A 26,987-nucleotide genomic window follows, 5' to 3' on the forward strand; every position below is an offset into this window, starting at 1 on the left:
TGTTGACAAGAGCAGGGGAGAGTGTTAACACCACCCATTCCAGCAGTCAGGGATAATATAGGAGTCTTATGATAATTTCATTATATTTATTATTATTATTATTATTTACCCACTTCCTCCCTGATCACACATGGTGATGGTCAAGGATGGAAACAGGTCCTTGCAGATTCCACAGAAAAAAAAAACATATGTGTTGAGTCCAGAAAGTAATTTTTGGGGGCCAAGACTATATTTTGTTTAGTACTTATAGTATTGAAGATACAATCATACAATATATATTAGAACAAATTGTAGTTTCTCACGTAAAATGTAATGGATTTTTTCCCTGCTAATTTCAAACCACTATGGCTGACGGGCGGGTTGGGTTGTAAAACATGTTTAAAAAGTGTTAAAACCATCACTTTACATACACCTAGGGCAGTATATCTCAATTATTTTTTGTTACGCAAGAAGAACATATTTTGGATAATCACCAGATTTATTAAAAATAATTAATATTAAAAATAATTGACAGACTGATCTACTATTAAAAAAACAAACATTAGTGAGCAGCTCTAAAATGGAAAAATGTGTGTTAATGTATGTTACAACCTACTCAAAGGACCACCATGTATTTGACATCAAATTACAAGCTGTGAAATATTCTTGCAGAGGTTTAAATTAGTGCCATTTATAGTAAACAAACAAAATTTAAGATCTGTAACTCAAACATTCAGTGAGTTCATGGTGCAGAAGAAAAGAGTGTTACAACCAAAACCCGGGCCTCACTTTGGCTATAGAGATTGATGTGATATAAACTCGTGCTTTCCTCTCTGCCATAGTGCCATTGTATATATTTGTGCAAGGTACATAATGTTGCATTCAACGGAAGGGGTGCTGTTATGGTTGAAGTGCCTGCTCGTTAGCTAAATGTAGCTTCTGTGGACACTAGCGCGTTATGATCACAGGTGTGTTTGAAGTGGAGCTGCATCACAACGGCATAAATTCTTCTGGTATTGTCCAATTCTAAAATGTCTTCAGAGAGAAAAAGGTCTCCCCCCGGGCTTTCGTTTTCAAGGATTGCGTGTCAAAGAGATGTGGCCAAAGCTTAGATGTGGGGACGCTGAGAAGCTTTTTTAAAAAAAAAAAGAAGTCCCTTTTGATTAAGGGTGAGAGCAATGCATCAGTCTTTGTCAGTGGCTCTAAGCTTTGTACACCCAAAATCTCCTCTCACATAAAAGCAAAACACTGTCATTATTGATTCTCTGATCAGAGCACGGGTGCAGACAGTGTTTTATTTATGTGGAGTATGATTTGAATCTAAAATTATATCCACAGACAGTAGAAATGCAACACTCAGGCTTTAAAGTGTAACTCGGGAGGGGGTTTGAAATGGTCGAGCTGTGATTGACAGCCGCGGTGAAAACTACGATCTAAATATTTCTATACTACGACACGCTAAATGTTCGCAAAAGGCTTAAAGCAATACATTTTTAATGCAGTGCAAATGCAATAAAACCAAAATATTAATTTATGAACTTGTGTTAACACTAATCAACACAATAGATCTATAGCGTAAGCTTGATTAACATCTTGGCAGCCAACAGAAACAAATGCAGTAATTCCTCAAATTTCTTTAAATAAAAGATAAATCCCAATAAGATGTCTAAACTACGGCCCGGGGGCCATTTGCGGCCCGCTATACATGTACACATGGCATGCATTCAAAATATTTTTTGGCATGGCCACAGTTTTTTATTTTTATTTTTATTTTTAAAGAGGGTGGATTAAACTTTTAAGATATGCAAAGACACACTTGAATTTAAAGCTAAAATAGTAAATGAATTTCTGTTTGTAAGACTGTTTAAGAAACCAAAAATGATTTAATCAACTTGCTGCTTAGTGTCAAGGTTCAATTCGTGAAAGCATCACATTAATGGTTCTTAAGTGTGGTCAATTTACAATTTACTACAGATTGTTTATTTTGTAGTTCAGAATGTTGAGTTAGGATTCAGTTGCTGCTCAGTGGAAAGGCAGATCTTTTGTAGATGCACACTGACATAACCCCAAAACCTAAAAAAAAAATAGATCCTGAACTATTTGCCTTATGACCTTTAGTAGTAAAAAAAATATATATATACATTATATCAACAATTTATAATTGCTTCATTGATTTTACCGTGTTTAATAAATAAGTTAGAGTAAATTAAAAAAAATATTAAAAATCAAAGTGTCCCTAGCATATTTCAGTTTTTCTGTATGTGGCCCTCAGAAGAGGACGTTTGAATATCTGCCATAATCTGTCAAGGTAGTAGCTTGTTAATCATTTACAAATCAATATATAGAGTCAGGTCAAGGAATTACGCAAAAAAATTGCCATTTCTTCTGCATTTACACATTTGAAGAATGTTTTTAAGCATTAATCAAACCATCTGGATTTGGGCCAGAGCGCTTGAAAAATCATAAGACTCCTTTGAAAGACTAAGCATCAGTTTAGGTTGGCGCATGGATCCAACAGGTAATTTCATCATACTGTATAGTATAATCTGAAATAATCAACCAAGTCATTTAACCTGTGGGCAGTATTTTATTTTGAAATGGCTTGGTCAGAACCAACAAAAAGCCAAAAAATGGTCACAATAACGCCTAGCGGTTAAATGTGTGTTTCAGTCTTATGGTCAGCCATGTATTTATTTTCCTCAACCAGTCATCCTCATCCATCTTTTTGGCAGTGATGCTACACACTTTACGCAGAGATGTAGACATTTGCTCCCATTCTTTTCTTCACATCACCTCCACGGATATGTTGAAGTCTTGACATATGTCCGATAGGGTTTTTTTTCCAGAGCTCTGACTGTTCCACTCCTCCGCTTCTTCCACCATCTTGCCTCTGGTATAAACCAAGTGGTGAGTGATGCCCTTGTTTCTTTCAAGCATATTGCATGGAATTGTGCCTTCACCAGACCAGATAATCTTGTTTCTCACCGTCTGTGTCTTTGGTCGCTTGTTGCCAACTATTTCGGCCGTGTATGCATTTGGCATTTCACAGTGGCTTTGGTTGAAATCCAAATTGGTGCATCAGAGCAGTTACTGTATTTCATCAAATGTGCTAGATGTTGATTTTCATGAACGGGCCATTGTGTGGTTGGAGCCACATAATCTTGAGCACAACCACCCACCAGGGATTGATTTGTAAATTGCAGCTATGAAGCGTAGAAATGACACTAAGCAAGTAATGTATAATATTCCGAGGACAGATGTGACTCATATATGTCTATGATAAAGCAATATGAGTGACTCAATTCAGACTGACATATATTTTCACATTTGTTTATGCCCTTTTCAAGTCTGCTTTAAATCAAAATGCCCACCGACGATATGCATCACTTTGGAAGACTCCCACTCTAAAAACGTGACGGAGGTGGTCACCAAAATAAAGCAGATGCTTGTCAGCAGAATGTGGTTTGTCACATATCGCACATATTACCACGGTGACCATCACTGTTGATTATTTTTTTAATTATTTTGAAACTATCTGGGTCACATTAAATGCAACATTTCAGAGATATCTACCGTTCTCTAACGAGGGTCTCAAACAATATGATTGGCCCAATGGATGTGGCAGACATTCATCAGTCACATTCCTCCCTAAGGAAAAAACAAACAAACAAAACTATATTTCTTTGGGGTCTTTCTCTGATTGAAATCATGTTTTGGAGAAAAAACGCTAAAATGCTGAATATTCTGAATAAATAATATTTAATAATTTCCCCCCAATATAACAACACAAAGACGACAACAAACCCCAAAAAGAAAACAACAACGACATTAACAACAGGTGGATTTTCAGCATATCATTACATCAGGTGTGTCAAACATACGACTAACGTGTCAGATAAGGCCCGCAAAGGTGTTTAATCCGGCCCGCGAGATGATTTTGTAAAGTAAAAAAAATAAATTGTCATGTTGGACCAATTAATCAGCCGGCCACAATCAAAACATATACATTCATAATTTCACAAGCAGTCATCAGATGAGCAATGCAACTTGTACATGGGATCGTCCCGGATGTCATTATTTTACACAAAACTTAAAGTAAACTAAAATAAATCGTAAAGACCGACATAAACGTGTTAAATACGACACAAATTCAATAAATAGTAACACAAATACATATGACAAGAAATAACGTCCTTATAACTTAATTAACTGTGCCACACAATGCATTCTGGGAGCAATATATTTGCAAAACAGGTCAATTTAACATTAACAGTTGACCACAAATCTTCATCAGAATGATTTTAACCAGAATGACAATTTTATGTTGCGTTTGTATTCCAACTGCTCTTTCTCCCGGTAGAAGTGGACCCGGGCTAAGATGGCCAGTAAATAATCACAATTGAGGTTTGGAAATTGGCTTTCCCCAAAGGTTTTGAAATCTATGTTGCAACAAAGTGGTTTGTCTTCTTCCTCTTTTTTAGGAATGCAGATTACCTAAATATTATGAGGAAAGCGCCCTTCGAGATCATTAACCTTTAGCTTAAGGCTATTCCCTCTTTTCAGTGTAGTCAGGGGCTGCTCAATTTCCTCAATTGCGTGCACTTTGACAAGTAAGTTTTGTAAAGACTTTTGCACTTCTTTAAGTTTCAAATCCAGCTTGTCAAACATTTCATTGACGCGGGTGAGGGTCTTGTCCAAAGCTTTTTTTTTCCCCACATCGGCTGTGTATTTTCCAACTTCTACATGTGTTCTGGTTCGTGCTATCGCTAATGCTAACACTAGCATTAATTGTGAGCTCTCATAGTAGACAAGTCGATGTTGCCTGAGACGGTTCTCCATTAGCTTTTTTTAGGCATGACTTCTGGATTGCTAGCACTCTCTTGACTAAAGTTGATTTGATAAGGTTAAATTAATGAATTCCTACAGGAGGAGAGTCTGGAAACGCTACATGAGCTATATTCTATCCCCTCCTCCTGCTAACTGTTGTAATTCTTCTTTAATTCATTGTTTGAGTAGTAAAACGTAATAGTGTATTCTGTATTAAAGTCAGGCAGCATCGTGGGCAAGTGGTTAGCATGTCTGCATCACAGTTCTAAGGTAGGGTTTGTTTCTTGGCTCTGGCCTTTCTATGTGGAGTTTGCATCTTTTACGTGGCCTTTCTGTGGGTAGATTCCTCCCACATTCCTAAAGCTTACATGAAGATTCCAAGTTGTCCGTTGGCATGAATGTGAGTGTGAAATGTTGTCTGTATTTACCCTGCGATTGGCTGGCGACCAATCCTAGATGTACCCTGCCACCCACCAAAAGTCAGCTGCTATAAGGAGATAAGCGGTAGGCCTATGGAAAATGGATGAATTATTCAGATCAGGTGCTTGCTGATATTTTCCACAGTCTTTGTTATCAAATACAGCTTGCTATGGACTCCATTGTATTTTACTAATAGTGTTCTTTTCTCAAACATGGTGTACTGTACGGGTGTTAGAAAAAATCACTTCGGCAATATATCGTAATATTACAACGCGCAATTCTCAAATCGATTCGATATGCGGCCGAATTGATTTTTAAACATAATTTTTTTATGGGAATATTCAAAACGTCTTACTTAGGGGTTAGGATTCACACATTAAGCATGGGAGAATTTTATATTAATGGAACATTAAGCCTTAATATTTAATTTCAGTTCAGTTCGAACATGAAACAGACTGCAACCTGTTTGTTAAATGCAGTGGCTCAGTCATAAGCCTGCATTTTCAGATAAATAAATACTTTTTCATACAAATCTTACAGTGTACATGTACAAGTTTACTGATTTGTATTTTCTAAATTTGAGTAAAAAAAATAAAATCAGATCGCAATATAATTTATAGATTCGCATCGGGATTAATCGGTATCGAATCGAATCGTGACCTATGAATCGCCAGCTACTAGGCAATTCACACCCCTAGTGCACTGTGGTGTGAAAATAGAACAAATGCACATTTGTATAGACCTCATCCTTGAGTCAAGGTGGCTGATAATTAATTATGTATTGCCTTATTACACAAAATATTGATTTCAAACTATGCGTCAAGCGCTGTAAAGGTTTCTCCAAAGCTAATGTCACTCTCTCCCGCACTATTTGACTATGTACAGTGTGCAGTATTGAGCTGCCTCCACCACATTGATTTTCGCAGCCTTTGTGATACAACTCTGGGGAAGCTCTTTGTCGCTTGGGCACGTATTTCAGTTCAAGCTGAAATTTCAGAGTTACATGAGTTGGATGGATCTAAATCTCTCGTATGTAACATTCCTTTTTTTTCAAAGAAGCAGACAACAAATATAGGCCTGCAAAGTAGATATGTTACAATGTTTACTGTATGCTGTCCCCTTACCACAATTGAATTAGCAGAATATGGATTTCTTAAATCAGTGGTTTCTAAACATTCGAAAGCTGTTTACCTGTGTTAATGTAGCCCTAGAAAAGCAATCGGCTCATTTGAAGACAAATAAGTGAACTGTAATCTGTATTTTTTACTACTTTAGAATTAGACTATTTATAACTTTAGAAATAAACACAGTAACTTATATGTGAAAGACATACAGTAATATATATATATATATATAGCTACTTCAAAAAATTTGATCAACTCAGAGAGAAAGAGAATAATCAGAAGATTTCTTGTGAATTGTCTGGGCTTTTATACATGAATAGAAAAATATTATTTGCATTGCAGCAACGGGTGCCCTCACACTATAGTTTGAAGTCATGGAAAAATAGGCCACTTTTATGGCAAAACGAAGCTTTTGCAGCACAGCCTACCTGCTATTTGTGATGTGAAGGAATCAACTTTTTTCTTCTCTCCCCAAGTGTTTTGACAGAATTGTTTTCGGAACAAAGTGGAACATTTCCAAACGTTTGAAATTCTATTTATTATTATTTGTTATATATTTTCACTGATAGAATCTGTCACCATCATATACTCATAATCTCTTTATTGACTAAATAAAAAAAAAACATGTAACAAATATTCTCTGTCAACAAAAAATAAAAATTGTGAAAAATAGGAAAACAAATATTTATTTTTTTGCATCAAGAGACTAAAAAAGAAAAACAAAAGAAAAAAAAACAAGATACATCTGAAGCAACTGCTTAGCTCAAGAGGATGCTTTTGTCAGAAAATGTTTTATCACTTGCACAATTCTCCAAAAGTCTTTTCTTCCCACAATGCAAAAACATGCACGTTTTGTTAAAGGGATTAGAACACGGTATTTTAAACCCTTCCACAGTTAACTATAGGCATATAATGATTAACTCTTATCTTTGACACTATGGCGATGTAATTTTTTTTAAAGAAATAATAGGTGTTTTGTGGGTTATTTTTCAAACCCGGAAACATTTGAAATGAAACTGCTCCTTGCCACAAGAAATCGTGGAGGGGGAGGGGAGGAGGAGAGGGAAGAAGAGAGAGGAAAGAACACGGAAAGGGAGAAAAAAAAACCCTCAGTGGGTCGCAAACCAGGGACCTTCAAGCCTACAGGGCAAGCACACTAACCACGACACCATTCATTTAGCTAAGTTTAGCTGTGCAAATGTTTTACTTGTAGTTTACAAAAATGTTAGCCAGAACGCATTTTAAGACGTGCAATTGCCATTTTATAATTGATTGCTTTGAATTCATTTGGACAGAATGTTTACTGATGAAAACTACTTTTGTTACTATCCTGCGAGGAATTGGAGGTGTCAGAGAAAGTGGGCGTGTGTTTAGGCCGCAGAGGCGGGGGTGGGTCCGCACCTAATGACGTCACAAAGTGAGCACCCGCTCGTTTTCTCAGGTTGGAAGGGGCTGGTGCTTGGAGAGCAGAATGATCTAGAATGTCTCATAGAGGGGCCAATGGAGGAAAACACCACTTCGGTGATGTTTTTTGGTGAGGAATTAGCATTTTAACATGGCTAAGAGCTCCATAAAGTTGATTTTTCACGTTACTGTCCCTTTAATTGAACATTTTAAATTGTCCTTTGGTGTGAGTGAATGCTTGTTTGTCTACAGTGCATATAACCTTGCCATGAATGTACAACAACATTAAGTAACGTGTCAATATTTCCTTAGCCTAATTTGCCTTCTTCGGGAGTGAGTATGAGTGGTGAACGTACAAGTCTCAGAAGCTTTCCTGATTACTTTCATCTTCAACTTCTGAGAGATGACAGAAACAAAGAAACCCTCTTTGGCGGAAACGGCACTCCTCCTTTTTGCTTTTCAACCAAGTCTGTAGCTTGTGGCTCAGAGCCACAAGTCTTCACAGGGAAAAGTCATTAACAAGATGTCATTACGCCGTATAGAGAATATCCCAAAGGCATGTCAGCATCGCATCTCGCTGCTGTGTAAGGTACAGCCTTAAAGATTGATGGTCTTGTGAGGTCATCAGACAGCCAGGGGCCATTCTCTTTTTCCATATGAAGGAATATTTAAGGATACTGTGAGTCTGTGATGACTGCAATCTGAATTTGTTTTGAAATAGCTGTGTGATTTTCAAGTCTGATGTTCAGCACAAACATCTTCTTGCATCATTTTTTGTTGTTGCAGAAAACAGTATTAATTCAAACGGCATCACAATCTATCAAGTCTTGCATCATGCTCACTTGCATGCTATTATCTGCAGTGTTTCTTATTCCAGATCCCAGACTCGACTCAGCCTCGCCATTTCCTTTGCAGCGATGGGTCTATTTGTATCTGCGGGGACCCTGTTCTCCATGCTCCTCATTAGCAGGTAAGATTGCTCGTAGAGGAAGAAAAACAATCGCTGAAATTTGGAGACACAAACCAATTTCAACAGGCGGGAAACATAATGGGCTCTATTTTCGTAGACAGCACACGTGTGTGAGGGCGTTAAAAACTGGCATGATTTTTGTACACTCACCTGGCGCACTTCACAGCTGGGTGGCTGAAAGTAGACTAAACTTAAGACCAGCTGGAAGCAGGTCTAAGTTGTGGCGTGGGGGGTATAATGCAATTTTGATGAACTCCAGCGGAGCTGCTTCCACTGGTCGAGAAGTCGGCTGTGCTAACGCCCACAACGGCGCAATTACTGGTTTAACTGTGCTCGCCTGCGAATAAACCAAAAGAAGGAAAAGTCCAGCCCTGCGCACAATTATACTGTGCTTTGCGTTTGACTACAAATAGAGCCCAGCAAGTGATAGATAGATAGATAGATAGATAGATAGATAGATAGATAGATAGATAGATAGATAGATAGATAGATAGATAGATAGATAGATAGATAGATAGATAGATAGATAGATGGATAGGAAAATTATTAAACATTTATTTAAAAAAAAAATGCTCTTATTTTAATACAGAAATAAAAAAATAAAAAAAAGTCGTAGTGCACTCTTCTGGCAATCAACTGCAAAATGAACTTTTATCCCAGTCGCAAGTTTAGCCGTGTATATGTTGTGGATTATGTTTAAATAGTGAATTGGTGGGAGGAAGATTTGTTTGGAAGGCGTAACTCACGTTATGTTTTGTAGGCTAACGGGCTAGCTAGCAGGAAGCTACAGCGCGCAGCATAGATAGATAGATAGATAGATAGATAGATAGATAGATAGATAGATAGATAGATAGATAGATAGATAGATAGATAGATAGATAATTAGATAGATAGATGGATAGATTCATCCGTCTTGGAAAACAAGAAGCTCTTCAAATAACACATTTTATTACATGATATATTCTGTTGTTAAGACCTTCATCTGTTCCTTTAGGTATTACACTAACAACCCCCCAAAATTGTATAAACTCAAAGTGATGAGATAACTGTCAATGTGTGTTTGTAGTGCATTTGTATTCCACTCATAGAGGGAAATTGATCATTCATAATCACGCTAAAGCTGTCCAGCCTCTGATCTGAGCACCAATGAAGGTTTTCTGATGGACTGCATAGTACTGCAGGTTAGGACCCCGACGGCTTTATACAAAACAATTACATGGAGCCTACGATTGTAATAAGGCACTGCTTAAAAGAAATGTAATTTAAAACGTGCTGTTTTGAAAAGTCAAAATTAATCGGGTTGGGGAGACCTTCGATCACAATCCTGACAGAACAATTAAGTTTTGGATCTTTAGGTGTTGTGTTTTGCTCTTGGATAAGCTTTGAGTGAATGCTCACCATATACGAGCTCAGACAGAAGGAGGAGTAGAGGCATCTTTCCTGATAGCAGACAAATGTGGCGCAACATTTCCCATCATCCCTATGAGACCTGTGCTGGTGCGTCTGTGTATCAGATCCGTGCAGGCCTAATCAGATGTGCTCAACAGCATCATGAAAGCGTTAATGGAATTTTAATGTTCATGGTCTGAAAACTGGAGTTGATTGTCCATGCCTTGATATTTCACACAGAAATGAAACAACCATTTCCCACTCCTCTTCTCACCTCACATAAAGCCTTTGGTTCTATAAATTTGACTTTGACTGCACTTTTTAAATGTGTAGCATGTCTTTTATAGTTTTCGATGACTTTAATGTTTTTGCACTGACTGGTTCGGCACTTAAATTTTCGTTGTACAATGACAATAAAGATTCTATCTATCTATCTATCTATCTATCTATCTATCTATCTATCTATCTATCTATCTATCTATCTATCTATCTATCTATCTATCTATCTATCTATCTATCTATCTATCTATCTATCTATCTATCTATCTATCCATCCATCCATCCATCCATCCATCCATCTCCACTAGCCATTTATTTCTGATGCAATGCTGTCTGACACCTCTTTTTCCATATTGATCAGCCTTAATTGTAGGTGCCCTATCTGGAACAATATGCCTCTGTTGGGATTCTCTGCCATTTTAATCTTCTAAAGCGATTGGTCATGATTTCACTGCTACCAACATTTCCTCATTATTCCATTACAGTATATTGCAAGTTTCAAACTACGGGAGCCCAATACAAATAACAACATGACCTCTGCATGAAGAAAACATTGTATGATTACAGTTTGTGTGTCATTCGCAAGACTAACTAATTAACTTACTAACTGTTAAGTACAGTTTAACACTATCTACAACAATAGACATATGTATGATTCAAATACCAACTTGCTGACAGTGTCAATCAAAATTTCACTTTGTTGTCTTTGGAAAGTTATTTTATATAGCTTTTGTGTTGGTTATCGTTGTATTGTTCACATGGTCATGACGTGGCTGGTTGATGTAAATTTAACCCTGGAGAACCCAAAGGGTCAAATTTGGCCCCTATAAATTCTGCTACTCAAATAACAAAGACCTTTTTTTTTTTTTTTTTTTTTTTACAAATTTAACTTCAAAAGTCCAGAGTGCCACTTCTGACCCCTGCATGGGGCCATCTAGTGGATGAATATTGCACTTACATGAGCCAGAGTGGTGGTGACAAGATGGCTAAAATGCAACAAATAAAACAAAAAATATATATTGTTCAATGTAGCTGTGTATTTGATTGATTATTTTTTCTTAAATTCTAAATAGTTTACTGACAGTTTTTGTTATTCTGATTTTTCGAAATGATACCCCTAAATCCCAAAGGGTCAAATTTCGCCCTAATCCTAAATTAGGGAATACATTGAAAAAACATATATTTTGGTGTTCAGGGAATTTATAGCAGTCATTTAATGTATAATTCATAATTTTCCAAAGAAGAAAAGGGTTCTTGGGTACTCCAGGGTTAAAATATACATCATTTTGCTATACAGTAATAGCAACTCACAAAATTCATATATGCTAAACATACAACCATTTTGTGTATGATAGGGCATGTTGGTCTGGAATTAGCTTTAGCCTTGAGTAAGTCTATTTTCGTAATGGTAAAGACGCCTGTAAGTCTGCTAACAAAATAAAACGTGTCGCTATTTAAATAAAGGAGCACCGTGGTATAGCATGATCCATCTGAAGGCCTGCAGTGCTTCGGCTTCCTTATTAAAGTGCGTTTTCCACTTGATCTAGACATTAAAAGCTTAAATAAGATCTTTGGCCCATATTAATTAATTAAAACGACACTACAAAGTTTTTTCATGGAATTGAGAATCTTGGCCAAAGCACTAGCTTTTTTAGACTTGCACTATTAATTGCACCCTGGAGCTCAGCGATACTGTGCATGCAGGCTTAGATTGTGTTAAATAAATAATTAATGGATTTGCTGCAAGGGACAGCTTTGCTAAAGATACAGCATCCTGTATTTGTTAGTTACAGTTTTGCCAGGGTGTCCTCAGATCCTTAAAATAAGACATTTCCTTTTAGAGAAATAAGGACTTGATTGTCCTTAAAATTGACAACCCCTTATGCCTAAATCCAATGTTTAAAGACCGTAAAAATTCCGCAGACATCATCGACAACATTAGTATATTCTCGCACGAAGCTGCTGCCGCTCGAAGTCTGTGAAAAATCACCCGCTGTATGTGTTTTGGTTCGGTCGGCCAGTGATACAAAAAAACTGTTACTGTTTTTGAACTTTCTGTTTAGTATTTGAAGCATCTATCATTAATTATACAAAAATAGCATGTTCCAAGTTCGCTGGTAAATAAAACGGACAGTGAAAGTGGTTTGAAAAGTTTGCATTCACCTTCCAATTAACACAAGACCAATGTGTTTAATATGCCAGGAGACCAAATAAGAACAAAAAAAAAACACTGTACTGAAATCGTCATATTGAGCTGCAAGCAGGATTCTATTCACTTCTATGACATAACAACAAAAAGCAAGTGCTCACTTCTAGTGGCATGCAGGGGTGGACTGGCCTACGGGGAAGTGTTTCCCCTGTGGGATCGGCCGGTCCGGTGATCCGCCTGTGGCCATGAGAAAAAAATAGAAGGGGGGAAAATATATATACGAAGAGAGGACATGTTGACCTGGGCATCAACCAATATGGTTCATCCCACAATTTAGAGGGAACAGTCCATTAAACCATTATCAACGCATCAAAGCCAGAAATGTCTGACTATCCAACTTCCTTGAATGCAGCATAATACTTGATCCTGCTTGTTTTATGGCTGTGTTGATCACGTTTCTGGACATGTGGCGGCCTGGCTCGGTGGCAGAGTGGTTGTCTCCCAACCCAGAGGTTGTGGGTTTGAGCCCATGCCATTGTGATCACGTTGAAGTATCCTTGAGCAAGATACTGAACCCCCAGTTGCTGCTGATGCTATGTCATCAGTAGGTCAACGAGTAGTTGAATGTAAAGCGCTTTGAGGGCATGGTAAGGTGAAAAAGCGCTATGTAAATGAAGTACCATTTACTTTGACTGTGGATGATATGACAAAGAATGACTTCTTGGATATGCATTACGACCGTGGCTGGTGGTGGTGTGTGGCCACATGTGACTACGTGTGTGCCATGTATATAGCATAGCATAGCATAGCATAGCATAGCATACAAGTGTGCTAGTTTGTCAATCATTACTGCTAACCCCTCAGTCTTTCGCTGTTGTCATTGATTTCAGATGAACACAAGAAGCCGTTCTGCAGTAAGAATAAAAGACTGCATTTCTGAAGTGTTACGCAATGTTTGAGAGCAAACTAAAAGAGGAAATGACAGCCAAAACTAACATAGTCCCCTTGTCAGATTTTACAGCGATGCAGATGCACTGTAGTACTGGCTGGTGATCTAGTTAAGCAGCTGTGTGATTGAATAAAAAATTAAGAGTCAATTTCCCCAGCTGTGGACGAGTCCTCTGTTATCACTGATAAGGATAATGTGTCAAAAAGCTCCAGCTCCAGCTCCAGCTACAGTATGTAAGAAGAGCGATATGACTTGTCCAGTCCCTGAAAGACATATTAATACGGAAAATTTAAATGTGGCTTGAGTACCTCTGCTTTAAATTGTCCTTATGTATGAATGTATTGTTATGCGCCCTGCAAATGGTAAATATATCGCTTTAATGACACTATATGTTGCCCAAAGCACTTTACAATGCCTCATATTCACCCATTCACACTCACATTTACATGCCAGTGGTCGGCTGCTGCCATGCAAGGCTGTGCCATGTCCACTGGGAGCAAATTGGGGTTCAGTGTCTTGCTCAAGGACACTTTGATGTGGTCACCAGGGGTGAGGATTAAACCCACAACCTCACGGATGGTAGAAGACCACTCTACCACTGAGCCATGACGCCACCCCCCCACCTCACCCCACCCCCTCCAGGGCCCTGTGATTTGTTGGCCCAGTGTGTTATCACCTTAAGTCAGCTGGAATAGGCTCTAGCACAGTGGTCCTCAACCCTGGTCCTCGAGGACCGGTATCCAGCCTGTTTTCCATGTCTCCCACAGTCAACACAGGTGATTCATGTCATCAGCTAATCAGCAATCTCTGGAGAAGGCTGATAAGGATCTCCACCTGTGTTGGCTGTGGGAGACATGGAAAACAGGCTGGATACCGGTCCCTGAGGATCAGGGTTGAGGACCACTGCTCTAGCACACCCATAACCCCGATGAGGATGGATGGATGGATGGGAATGTCTTTATGTTAATTGCAAAACCTTTAGGATTATTGCCAATCGCCTCATGGAATTTGCCAGTAAGAATACTTGCATTGATTCTTCCGTGCAATCTCTGGAGAAGGCTGATAACGATCTCCACCTGTGTTGGCTGTGGGAGACATGGAAAACAGGCTGGATACCGGTCCCTGAGGATCAGGGTTGAGGACCACTGCTCTAGCACACCCATAACCCCGATGAGGATGGATGGATGGATGGGAATGTCTTTATGTTAATTGCAAAACCTTTAGGATTATTGCCAATCGCCTCATGGAATTTGCCAGTAAGAATACTTGCATTGATTCTTCCGTGCAATCTCTGGAGAAGGCTGATAACGATCTCCACCTGTGTTGGCTGTGGGAGACATGGAAAACAGGCTGGATACCGGTCCCTGAGGATCAGGGTTGAGGACCACTGCTCTAGCACACCCATAACCCCGATGAGGATGGATGGATGGATGGGAATGTCTTTATGTTAATTGCAAAACCTTTAGGATTATTGCCAATCGCCTCATGGAATTTGCCAGTAAGAATACTTGCATTGATTCTTCCGTGCAATCTCTGGAGAAGGCTGATAACGATCTCCACCTGTGTTGGCTGTGGGAGACATGGAAAACAGGCTGGATACCGGTCCCTGAGGATCAGGGTTGAGGACCACTGCTCTAGCACACCCATAACCCCGATGAGGATGGATGGATGGATGGGAATGTCTTTATGTTAATTGCAAAACCTTTAGGATTATTGCCAATCGCCTCATGGAATTTGCCAGTAAGAATACTTGCATTGATTCTTCCGTGCACCAGGGGAGAAGTTGCAGGTGTCCACCGCTGCACGGCTCTGTGCACTGAGCACACAGGGGTGGTGACTCATCTGATCACAGAAGCATGTGAATCAAAGGGGGGGGGGGGGGCTGGCAGTGATGTGGATTAACCTAGACAATGCTTATGGATCAATACCACACAAGCTAGTGGAGCTGGTATATGACATACCAGAGTAGATAGAAAATATCGTCATAGACTATTAGAAAAACTTTGGTCTGGGAGCGTCCTCCGTCACTCCAACATCGGAGGACACTCATCTCGACACCCATTTATATGTTGCAATGGCCTGGTGGACGTACCTGCTTGACTACTCTGCCAGAGGAGGTGATCTTTAAAACACACCCTCAGCTGCTGCTCAAAGGCCTTGGGAGATGGTTGGGATCGTTGTCTCCAAGTGTGCCATCACCTTTGTACGAGAAGGCCAGAAGCCCAAAACCCAGAGGAAGACCAAGAGGGACCTGTTTGACAGCAATAGGCTGGCAACGATTGGTTCACCTTGGGAGGCAGTTGAGTTTCCCGGACACCAGTGCAGCAAAACCACTACGGCCTGGTCTTGATATCTGGGTTAAGTAAGCAGATGGTTTCACTGGAGTTAACTTTCTCCTGGGAAGATCCGATAGGGGGATCTCGGGAATGGAAGAAGGCGAAGTATCCTGACGTGGCAGCTGAGTGTGAGGGGAATGGTTGGAAGGCCCGCTTTGAGCATATTGATGCGGTTTGTAACGATCATATAGGGAGCTGCACATTGCACGAGTCATGACCTGGTTTCCCAATGATGATATCAGATATCAGACTTGAAACACCTTGTGATCCCAATTACTTCAGTGAAGACTTGTCCAGCTTCTGTCTGTCAGGTACTGTCTGTATATGATGTTTTTTTCACAACACCAACAAAAAATCCATCTATTCATTTCCTATACAACTTGGGTGAGAGGCGGGTACCACTTGGAGTGGTACAAAGGCACAATTTCATAATTGTTTTACATTTCCACATAGTCTAAATATTGGCACTGTGAAGTTCTTGTTTTCATCTTAGCTATAAATATATTCCCAAAGCAAAAAAAAAGCAATCAATCTAACAATATTTTATTATACTATGGACAGGAAACAGATGGGCAGCCAGGAAAGCACCAGAATGGAGCCCACTCAGGCTACTATGCCAACACCAATTTATCATAGAGTGGCTTATTCGCAGAGCAGTGTCTTTTCATAACTATATTAGAAGGTGAGCAGGAGTTTGGATCTATAAACATCTGTCAGAGCACCACAGGTAGGTCAATTTCTGGCTCCAGCACTCCTTGTAACATGCTTGACTTGATGTGGACGGAGAAGCGATGTTTCGAGCAGTGCTGAATTGCACTCATCAAAATATGACCTGTTTGTTACTTAGACAGCCACTTGCGGCTGCCCGCTTTCTTTAGTCAAGATGCATTTCACCAAAATAACACTCTATTTTTCTGTCCACAAAGGGAAAAAAATGCACTTTCACACTCCACAACATTAAAGTGTTGTGTCAGATTGACAAATGACTTTTTCGAACAGTCCTGTTTAAAAGCACAACTGGATGCACTTTAGCAAGATAATAATCACTGGCATTAGCTGTGTCAAGATTGCAGGAACATTGCTGAAATGTTTGCTGTTTTATTCCTCGACTTATTGATCTTGGTGTGATTGATTGAAGACTTTGCGGGTACTTAGTGTTATATCACGGTGATATTCCGAAGCTAGCAAGACTTAATTATTCTAGAAAATCTTTCTCTGCTCTCTTATGGCCAGAAGATCACTACTAGATATGTTATTAAAATAATGGAACATTAAGACATGTAGCGCCAATATGCCATCATCGATCACAAGAAGACATGCTAACTCGTTTTCTTTGGTCCTTCCTCGGGTCTCCTGACGGCCTCATGACTCTGGCTGGAAGTGTTCGGTTTAGGTGAACGGTATTGGATTTTTTAATAGGTTTTAGGTGAACTAATGAATACACACACACTCGCACGCACGCACGCACACACACTCACCCACATACAAAATAAATAATAATAATAAAAAAAATAAAATAAAAAAAAGGAGAGCAATGATGATGACATGTCAAATCGGTAAAATTACCGAATGAACAATACTGAGCTCTCCAGAAAAAAAATAAAAAATAAAAATAAAAAGACATGCTAACTCACCGCCATACTTAATTTGTTTTTCATTTATTAAAAATATACAAATATGTATTGTAATTACAGGTATGTCATTTTGAGTGTTACAAGCAGTGCACAATAACTTACATCAGTGCAGTACGAATGGAACGCTCATACACAGAACCCCCTTCTACTCCACACATCTTTAGGTATCGGGAAGCTAAATATCATCCATCCATCCATTCATCCATCCATCCATTTTCGACCACATATCCTAATGGAGCCTTTCCACGCTGACTTTGGTCACACCATTCAGTGTAGCTGAAAACTGTTGTCAACCACAATAAGCAAATTGTTGTTTTAATAATCTCTCAGGGCACCAATTAAAACTGAGATGATTCATCAATGTAAAGTCTTGATATTTTTTTTTTAGACAGCTCTCGGGTAGAATTTCATTTGATCAAGGGTGTTAAGCATGCTTTCATCTTAGTCTGCATCTGCATGATGGGTGTACTCAGAGGGCTTGGTGTAAACAATGAAGTATTGCATAAATAATACATCATCGTACTATTACGTAATTGCCTCAAAATTAACTATGAATACACCAGAAAAGGGAAAATGAGAGTCTCTGTAATGGTAATGATTCACTCACCTGCCTTCTGCACAGGGTAGCGTTTGTTTCCCCTCAGTGACTGTCGATGTGAGTGTGAAAGGTTGTCTGTCTCAATATGAGTGATCTGTGACTATTCCCATGGTTTAGTCTGCATTTCACCACCTGAAGTCAGCTGTGTTAGGCTCCTATTAAGCGGTATAGAAAATGGAAGGGATGGATACATGAAAAAGGAATTCCTTAAGTCAAATTGTAGGTGAACCCATGGTACGGTGGTTTTGATCGTTCCAATTCAATAATCAAATGTCATTATTGTTTTCTATCAAGGGCAATTTAAGCCATAGAGGCGGAGCCACAGTTGAATACTGTATGTTCATTTTTATGGAATATGCAAATGTAGTATCTCCTCATGCACTTCAAATAAACTGCCAATAGTTATTTTGGGCAAAGAAGTCATTGTGTACTTTTGAGGTCAGTGTTGTAGTGGTGACTTAAATTTAAATATTTTTTTGTAAAGATAGGCACATAGGTAATTCTACGGAAATATTGTCCGCTATTTTGCCTGAAAGACATAATTTTCTTGCCTTAATTTGGCCCTGGCTTCGGTTAGAACCCGCTCTCTCGTCTTCTCTGATGCTGAAGTACAGTCTTGGGGTTGGAGGCGCTCTTAAGCAAGTCTGCCATCTTGTGGTCAATAATGTTATTACAACTTAAAATTGCTCAGTTGCGGTAAACATCTCTTAACTTCAATTGTCTGGTCTATTGTATACTACTGCATTGTCACGTTATACAATTAGACAATGAAGTGTACCATTTGAAAATTATATGATTCAGTCAACTACAAAATGCAGTTCTTTATGCACAAAATTTGCAATGAAAAAGTACCAAACCATGTCCCAAAAACAAAGGTCCGGACCGTACTGTGGGTTGCCTGTACAACCCCACCTTTTATAGAATCACCACCATATCTGCAGAATTTTGTGATAATATAAAGCTTCAAGTGCATTGAAGGTTCCACTATATCTCAACGGATTCAATATGAAGGCGTATACGGTACTTGTGGCTTCTTGTTTTATTGCATTGTACTGTCAGCAGTATTTAATTTGTTAAAATTGCTCCCAAAAGGGTGTATTAAAACTTTGTGAACCATACCAGGTGCTCTTTTTAAAACTGACAACACTTTTTATGATGTTTGGCTTTCTAAATAGACCTATTAAACATTTATTTATTTCATTAAACATTTATGGCTTAATCTGTGCCCTTTGATGTGCAACTGTCTATATTGTCATAATCCGATTTTTCATTATATTCAAAAATTAGTGGGTTCATATATACAGCTGTCTTTTTCCACTGCCCCACTTGAAAGGTTTTTTGGGTCTTACTGCATAAAATGAAGAAACATCAGCTTTTTTTATCTAGCAAGTTATTTCGCTACATGAACTGAGGATGACTTGCCTGTCTTTGCATGTTATATTGCCTGCGGTGGCTGAGAGGTCTGTGGAAACCTCGAAAGACACCTACTGTAACGCATGAGCAGATAATCTTTGCACATGAGAGTGACAGCATCTCACGTCCAATCTTGTTTCAAGTGGAAATTAAAAAAAAAAAATCTCCTTGACAAAAGAAGACAATTGTGGCATCCAATGTGAAGTGAGGACAAATGGAGACTGTTTAAACTGTTCTTCCTGAGGCCAGCAGCCCGAACTAAAAAAAAAACTGGGACCTTACTATGTCACCAGGAACTATTTACTGTATAACAAATTTAATCGCTAATCAATCTGGTGACCAGTGCTTGTGTTATTACGTAAGCTAATGCTACAGTAAATGCTATGTTGTTTCACAGTTCAACAAGAGCTAAGCAAGTACCACGCTAACGTTTATCCAACCTATTTTGCTCGGTCCCGGCAGCTATCGGTAGCTGGCTGTGTTGTTTACCTTGTGTTGATCGCATATTGTAACATTGGAAATATGCCGCCAGAAAAGCGCAGGTTGCGTTGGGTCTGATTGGTGACATCATTAGGTTAGTAAGACTACATTTCCCACAATTCTTAGACATGAAAGCACGTGGTATTATAGTTCCTGTATGACCAAAACACACAACTGCTAGCAATCAGATGCGGATGAGAATGAGAATACAAACGTAAATGTGAAAGTAAATAGAAAGAAATTTAACAGTTAAATTCCTTAATTGGTTCTCGTATATGTGTAGATTGACATACACACAACCCAAATAATTGGCTAGCTGACTTGAACTTCTGACCGGACTGGTCACCCTAACCCAAAAGCAATTGAAATGTTGCACACTGTGCGAGGCTCTGCATCAAGTTTTCAGGACCAGAGCAGATCTGTTGGCCTAATCGGCAAAACTGGCTGATTTTTATTATTTTGAAAAGGTCTAATATTGACCAATAATCAGGAAGCAAATTAATTGGTCAGGTGGAAATATACAAGTGCAGTCATTAAATCTACCTAACATCTATCTAACAGCCAAATCAAATATTCACACTCATTCCTTCTTTTCTCACACTAACCTCTCTTATCCTGTATCTACAGTGGCCATGGTAATCCGCTTCCTCTTTGACAATCGCACCGTGTTGTTTATGGTTCAATTTAAAAAAAAGAATACAGTGCGGTTAATATAGCGCGTTATATAAAACATTGTTTTCCAAAATGAACACAATCTCATTCTCATTCTCATGGTCTTTTTTTTTCTTTTCTGGAGAGCTCAGTATTGTTCATTCTGTAATTTTACCGATTTGACATGTCATCATCATTGCTCTCTTTTTTTTCTCATTCTCATTCTCATTCTCATTCTCATTCTCATTCTCATTCTCATTCTCATTCTCATCGCAGCCAGTTGGTATGCGTGGGAGGGTCAGTCACTAGGTAAGCAGATGCCAGTTGCTGTCCTTAATGTAAATGTATTAGAATACTACTCCAGCCGAGAAGACACAGCAGCACCACAGTTGTTTTGGTGCAATACATTTTCACACTTTTGGAAAGTAAATAAATAAACATTTGCTATCAGTTAATATGAATGGTCTAGAATGTGAAATAAGGATTTTTCTATCAATAACTCGTTTTAAAGCAGCTGGACTTCCAACTGTGTTTTTAACTGGATTGTTAGTACAGAAGTAAATGCATACAGTATGGTAATATGGCTTGCATGTTTAATGAATGTAGTGTAAAATTGCCTCATGAAAATGTATTTGTAAATCCCTTGTGAGTCAGAGTTTGAGGAGTAACAACAAACTTTGCCCGAACTGTATCCCCGCCAGCTCTGAAATGCATCAGAATGCTTAAAAAAAAAATAACATAAAAAAATCTTTCAAATTGCTCCCCGTGCATAAACTGAAATCACATGGGATTTCTGCATGGTTTGGATTCTGGAGTGAAATAATGACGTGAATCAATGAAAGGAGTGTGGGAAGCAGGAAGCTGCGACGACTCGTGCATATTGCTGAGTGGGAGGAAGCGTGGAGGGAAATACAGGGAGAAGGAAGTCCGTGGAGAGCATTACTCAACTCACTGCAGGGAGTGTATGTTCATTTAAATTAATCTGTTATGAAATGTGCAGGAGCCGCCTGGACTGATGCTCCGTTTGAATTGAATGAAGATTGGGAAGAAGAGTTTGTGGGGGGTTGGGAGGTCTTTCTAGAGGTTATGTCATGAAACCGTATCTGAAAAGGCAAATTCTGCCACGGGGTGTGAGACCTTCATTCCAAGGCACCTCTGCATAACTATGTCTCAACCGATTCATCCAACTTGAAGCCACCACACATTAGTGCAGCCTTTAGGCCACCGAATGTATAGCGATGAAGGCCATCCAGTGGTCGCTAGTTACTACAGCTTCAAATGTCACATACTGCACTTTGCAGCAGAAGGTCGAGACCCTTCAAGGAGGGGATAGATTCACTTTTGAAGCGATTTAGAAGATCTCAATACGTCATTTGTGATCTTGTTTAGCAAATCTATCAATCTCATTTAGCATGAAGTCATCACAAGAAATTGACGATGATTAATTGTTTTTCAGGAACAAGTGGTGATCAGCTCATTAATGTGGCTTTAGCTTTTTTTTGTCCGTTGTGTTTTCACTCATTGATTGGTAGCTACTTGATACACAGTGCTTCCATTATTTGTGTTTCCTTCCTATTGATCTGCAGTCACACTGCAAAGAATCTCGCGACGGAAGCCGATACCAATAGTGAATGCCCTTTTGTGGTTGTTTTACTGCCAGGAACTAGAAGTTCTAATTACGAAGAATAGAAAATTGACATTTATTTCATACAATTTTGAAGGGAAAATGCTACATTGGGATATATATGTATTTTTATTTATTTTTTTAAAGCTATCTGTTATTTATTTTAGGGTGGGGTGGGGTCATATATCGAAAGTACTAGTAGTATTGGTACTTGGTATCGGTGACTACTCATAGTGGCATCTAACATCCCTTGTATACAAAGTGTAATAAAGTGACACATTACTATAGAGTGAACAAGTCTAATGTTATTAGAGAAATTATTTACATTTTAAATTGGGGCGAAATCAATGTAATATGTAGTATAATGACTAAATCTACTTGTTCTTCTACTAAATATTTGTAAGAACAAGCACAATTTGTTTACATACCAGAAAAAAATTTGTACTATGTATGTATTATTGTCAGTCTCATCTCTTGAAGTCTTGAAAAACCTTAATGACAATTTAAAAATTTGGATTATATTGTATGGGGTTTTTATTTTTATCTCTACTAGGTTTTAAGTAAGGCTTCCCGCCTGCATGGCATCCGCCTCCTGAGCTCACTTGAGGGCACTCAATGTGTCATCTTATTATTCTTGATAGGCAGCCCAGTGGGCAGGTGTGTCAGGTCTGTCAGATTGCACCCTGGGAAAATGTGCCCCCTGAAGACTTTGCTTTCAAATGGGCGGAGAAAGTTACCACAGTTTAAAAATAGAAATGATGCTTTTGTGTGCATAAGCAGGCGTGTTACTGCGTAATGTGCTGCTTAAAGCGAAAGCACTGATAACAAAATATATCTACATTTCTTCCTTAACATGCTGTCTTGAAATACAGCACCGTAATTATTAAATAAGCTATTTTAAGCCATATAAGTAGCAAAAAAATCTGTCTGGAGCCGCAAAACATTTAAAGATTGTGAAAAACACTAGCACTACTAGAATTGTAAAACAACTAGATCTCCCAGAGCAGTCATTTTGACGGTTTGCACTCACGTAATCGCCTATTATGGTTATTACGCGCTGTTTTGAGTAGCTAATAAAGCCCCTCTTGCTTTTCTGTGGAAAACGGGTGTATTCATTTCGATTAGCAGGCTTGTACTGCCAAAAACGGCATGACTTTATCACATCTATTCTTTACTAATATAAGCTTTTACTCTACGCTACTTCCTTTTTTTTTTTTTTTTTCTGGAGAGCTCAGTATTGTTCATTCGGTAATTTTACCGATTTGACATGTCATCATCATTGCTCTCTTTTTATTTTTATTTATTTATTTATTTATTTTTTAATTATACTCTACGCTACTTCCAATGGAGCGGTACACGGCTCCTTTTAGCGGGGGTGGGCCGGTCATGTTCGGACTTACTGTCTGAAACTGCCGAGCGATCCAGCAACCACTCATCGTGATTCGGCAGACTCTCTGTCAGCTTCTCAGAATGTAGCTTTGTAAAGTCTCCTCTGTAGTATAGTTTTTTTTTTTTTCATTCAACATTGTGATCAAGCTTGTATCCAAAGCCAAATGCCTCCGCATTGAATGGTAGTTGTTACGGAAGCCCAGCAGCGCCAACTACGGAAATCCCACATACAAAATAAAAAAATAATAAATAAATAAAAAAGAGAGAGCAATGATGATGACATGTCAAATCGGTAAAATTACCGAATGAACAATACTGAGCTCTCCAGGAAAAAATAAAAAAAAACTACGGAAGCCCAGCAGCACAACCCTGCGGGTACCAGCAACGCGAAAGATGTACATTGAAATGAATAGAGTCGTGGAGGTAAAGTAGTAATGACTCCTAAATATTTTTTTGATTTTTAATACAATAAAATGCCAGTGTAGTAATGATATACACAGAGAGGAAAAGTCAAAGACCAGGAACATTGTAAACAGAGTAACAATAAATCCAAATTTTAAAACAGTCTAGATGACGGCTCCGGGGGATCTAGTGTTAATGTTAGTCTAATGTACTGAGGGCCCAAGTTTATTTATATAGCCCTTAATCACAAAAGAGTCTCAAAGGACTTCACATGCCCACAGTTGACAAAGATTAACGGCATCCCCTGATCTAAAAACAAGAAGGCAAGGAAAAACTAGAAGAAGAAAAAATACATTAAAAAAAAACATTAGGGGAAAAATAAACATTGAGAAGGGGCCACATAAATGGCCAGGCTGCAATGGATGCCGATTGGGCAATAATTTACAAAGTATGTAGTGCTAGACAATGTTAACTAGCATAGTGCCATTTAATAAGTGGAAGCATTACAGGAAGATGCCGTCATGGGAGTTGGTCCTCATGTTTTTTGGTTCTTGTTTGCTTTTGGTTTGATTGTGGACAGTTTTGTTGTGTTTTCCTTGTCTTCCTTTGTGTCAAGTGTGATCTTGTCCACTTGTGCGTGTGCTACTCTCCCTCTTGTGTCAGCCAATCAGTGCCCCCAGCCAGCCATGTGTGTCTTGTCCAGGTGTCCCTTGTTGTGTAATTAGTTTATGTGTAATTTGTCCCTTGTTTTTGGTTCAGTTGTCGCTAATGTTGTGTGTCTCCTTGTTGTTTTGCCCCACGCCCTTGCCACGTTTTTCATTAGGACCTTGTTGTTTTGTTTTGTTTTTTTGTTTTTACATGTTCCTTGCTGCCACCTTGTTTTGTTAATTAAATAACATTTTGGGGACTTTGTGGGCATAGGGCTAATGTAGTTCCAATTCAACAGCTGGAAAATCAATTTTTAAACAATGGAAACAAAACCTAGCAGACTATTTTCCTCTCTATTCAGACTCTATCATCTCACGAACAATTCTGGCATATGTAAACCGAGTTGCCAGAGGAGCATTTTTCTTGGCCCATTCTTTGCATATGTGACAACAAACCCCAGAATGGCTGAGACAAGTTGCCCCAAACTACCATGTTTGCTAATACTTGCTGTAGTTTAAAGTTAGCTTAAAACAGAGCAGTGACTGAGGCATGACAAGATGTCTGAATATCTCTTCTAACAAGTCCACATGATTTGCTGCTAGAATTTGTCAATGTACGACACCTGTTTCAAAATATATGAAGTAGAAAATTTTTTCTTTGGGTTGTGCAAAACAGATAACAGGCACTCATCTCAGTTCACAATGTGCTATTCTCTTCTCAGACTGACCATTTACCCAATGAAAACTAGTATTTCACTTTTTTGTTGCACCCTCTGGTGGAGAAGAAAATTGCCCCAGTCTCCGCTACATGTAGGAGGAAAACATGGAAAACAGGCTGGATGGATTAAGGACCAGACTTGGAGACCCCTGATTTAGAGTCTTCATTGAACCTAGAATGCATTTTTTTGACGTGGGAAGTCAACCGGAGTGCCCGGAGGAAAAAAAAACAAAAAAAAACAGCATAAGGCAAATGTCCTAACCCAGCCTTATTTGAAAAAAAAAAAATACCCATTATATAAAATGTCATTTCTTTCCATAGGCAGATGTTTTGTGTGTGTGTGTGTGTGTGTGTGAAGCAACATTTTATTGTCAAACTATAATATATTGTCCTATCAAAATAAAAAATAAAGTGCTCTGCCATTGTTATGAAGGGGAAGTCATTATAAGATTGGCAGTAACATCTGTACAGTTTTCTATTATCCAGCACAGACATCAAGACATAACTGATGATAATGATACATTCTCTTCATGTAATATTTGATTTTCTTATTCTCACTTCATTTCCCCAGCCACTTTTATACTATACATTATAGAAAAAAAAACATTTTTTCGGAATCAGTTTGGTCACATAAAAAAAAAAGGGAAGTGGGAGGGGCAAATAATCCACTCATGCACTTTGCAAGCATAATTGTGAATGCAACCACACAGGGTGAGCTAGAATGAGAATGCAGCAGGCCAGAGGCGGAGCACTGTCACTAACATGGCTTTAGCATCCAAGACTGTTGCCTGCTGAAACAACAGGCTGCAAGCCATGTGAGTGAGACTTCATGCAGCATAGCAACAGGGTGCTGGGAGCAACTTACCAGCTGTCTCCACTTATTTGACACAGTCAGGTGGTCTGAGAGCTCAACTTGACTTTCATTTGAGCGGAAGCTTGTCAGCTCCAGCAGTTCCACTTGGAGGCCACATGGAGCTTTCACAAGTAGGACAAGCATGAGATGGAATGTCATAGAGATTTTTAATAGCCATTTATTGCATCTTTAATAGTGCTTTCAAAATCAAAATGATGCAAATTGCTTTTATCCAAAATCAAGTGGTTGTTCATCGTTTAAAATATTTGATGTGAATTAACGATTTATCCAAAGCTTTGATATGCTGTATTGCAAATATGGAGCCCTGGAAATGGTTTGGTCTCTGACTCACTTCACCAGGTCTGTGCAGAAAAGCTTAGCATATAAAATGTTACTGCTCACAGTAGACTCATGAAACATCATTAGCATGGTGCCACAGATGTGAAATGACTCGGGCCAGAAAAAAAGACATATTCTTTGCTCCCTGTAGTTCATTTAATTTCCAAATGCACTACTGCACCTATTACTCCACTAATATCCCAATTTACTTTCTATACATTATATTCTGATTCTAAATAGTATCATTTGGCTATACAATTATTTTCACCACAATTGGATACGGTTTTCGATACGTGGGATGCAAAACAGTTCAAGGGCAATTTCATTTGAAAGTGGAACAATTCAATTCAGTTCAACTCAGTTGGAAATACAATTCGATTCAATATGGTACGTCTCAGTTCAAGAGGGTGTGA

General features: G+C 38.7%; 1 protein-coding gene across 4 annotated transcripts in view; it reads left to right on the top strand.

Moving 5' to 3' along the window:
• LOC144061833 (gamma-aminobutyric acid receptor subunit pi) overlaps window positions 1–26,987 on the top strand; it is a 50,838-nt gene that overhangs the window by 2,328 nt on the left and 21,523 nt on the right. The window contains exons 2-3 of one of the 4 annotated variants that reach the window (XM_077582687.1): window positions 2,826–2,886; window positions 8,632–8,724. The exons of 1 other annotated variant lie outside the window; for it this stretch is intronic. In XM_077582687.1, coding sequence (XP_077438813.1) covers window positions 8,672–8,724 — 53 coding nt within the window. In that variant the 5' untranslated portion in view covers window positions 2,826–2,886; window positions 8,632–8,671. Of the gene's footprint in view, window positions 1–2,825; window positions 2,887–8,616; window positions 8,725–26,987 lie in introns of all 4 variants that reach the window. 2 more of the 4 variants (XM_077582688.1, XM_077582686.1) reach the window with 2 other exon arrangements.

This window comes from Vanacampus margaritifer, chromosome 12, assembly GCF_051991255.1.
Source record: "Vanacampus margaritifer isolate UIUO_Vmar chromosome 12, RoL_Vmar_1.0, whole genome shotgun sequence".
NCBI lineage: Eukaryota > Metazoa > Chordata > Actinopteri > Syngnathiformes > Syngnathidae > Vanacampus > Vanacampus margaritifer.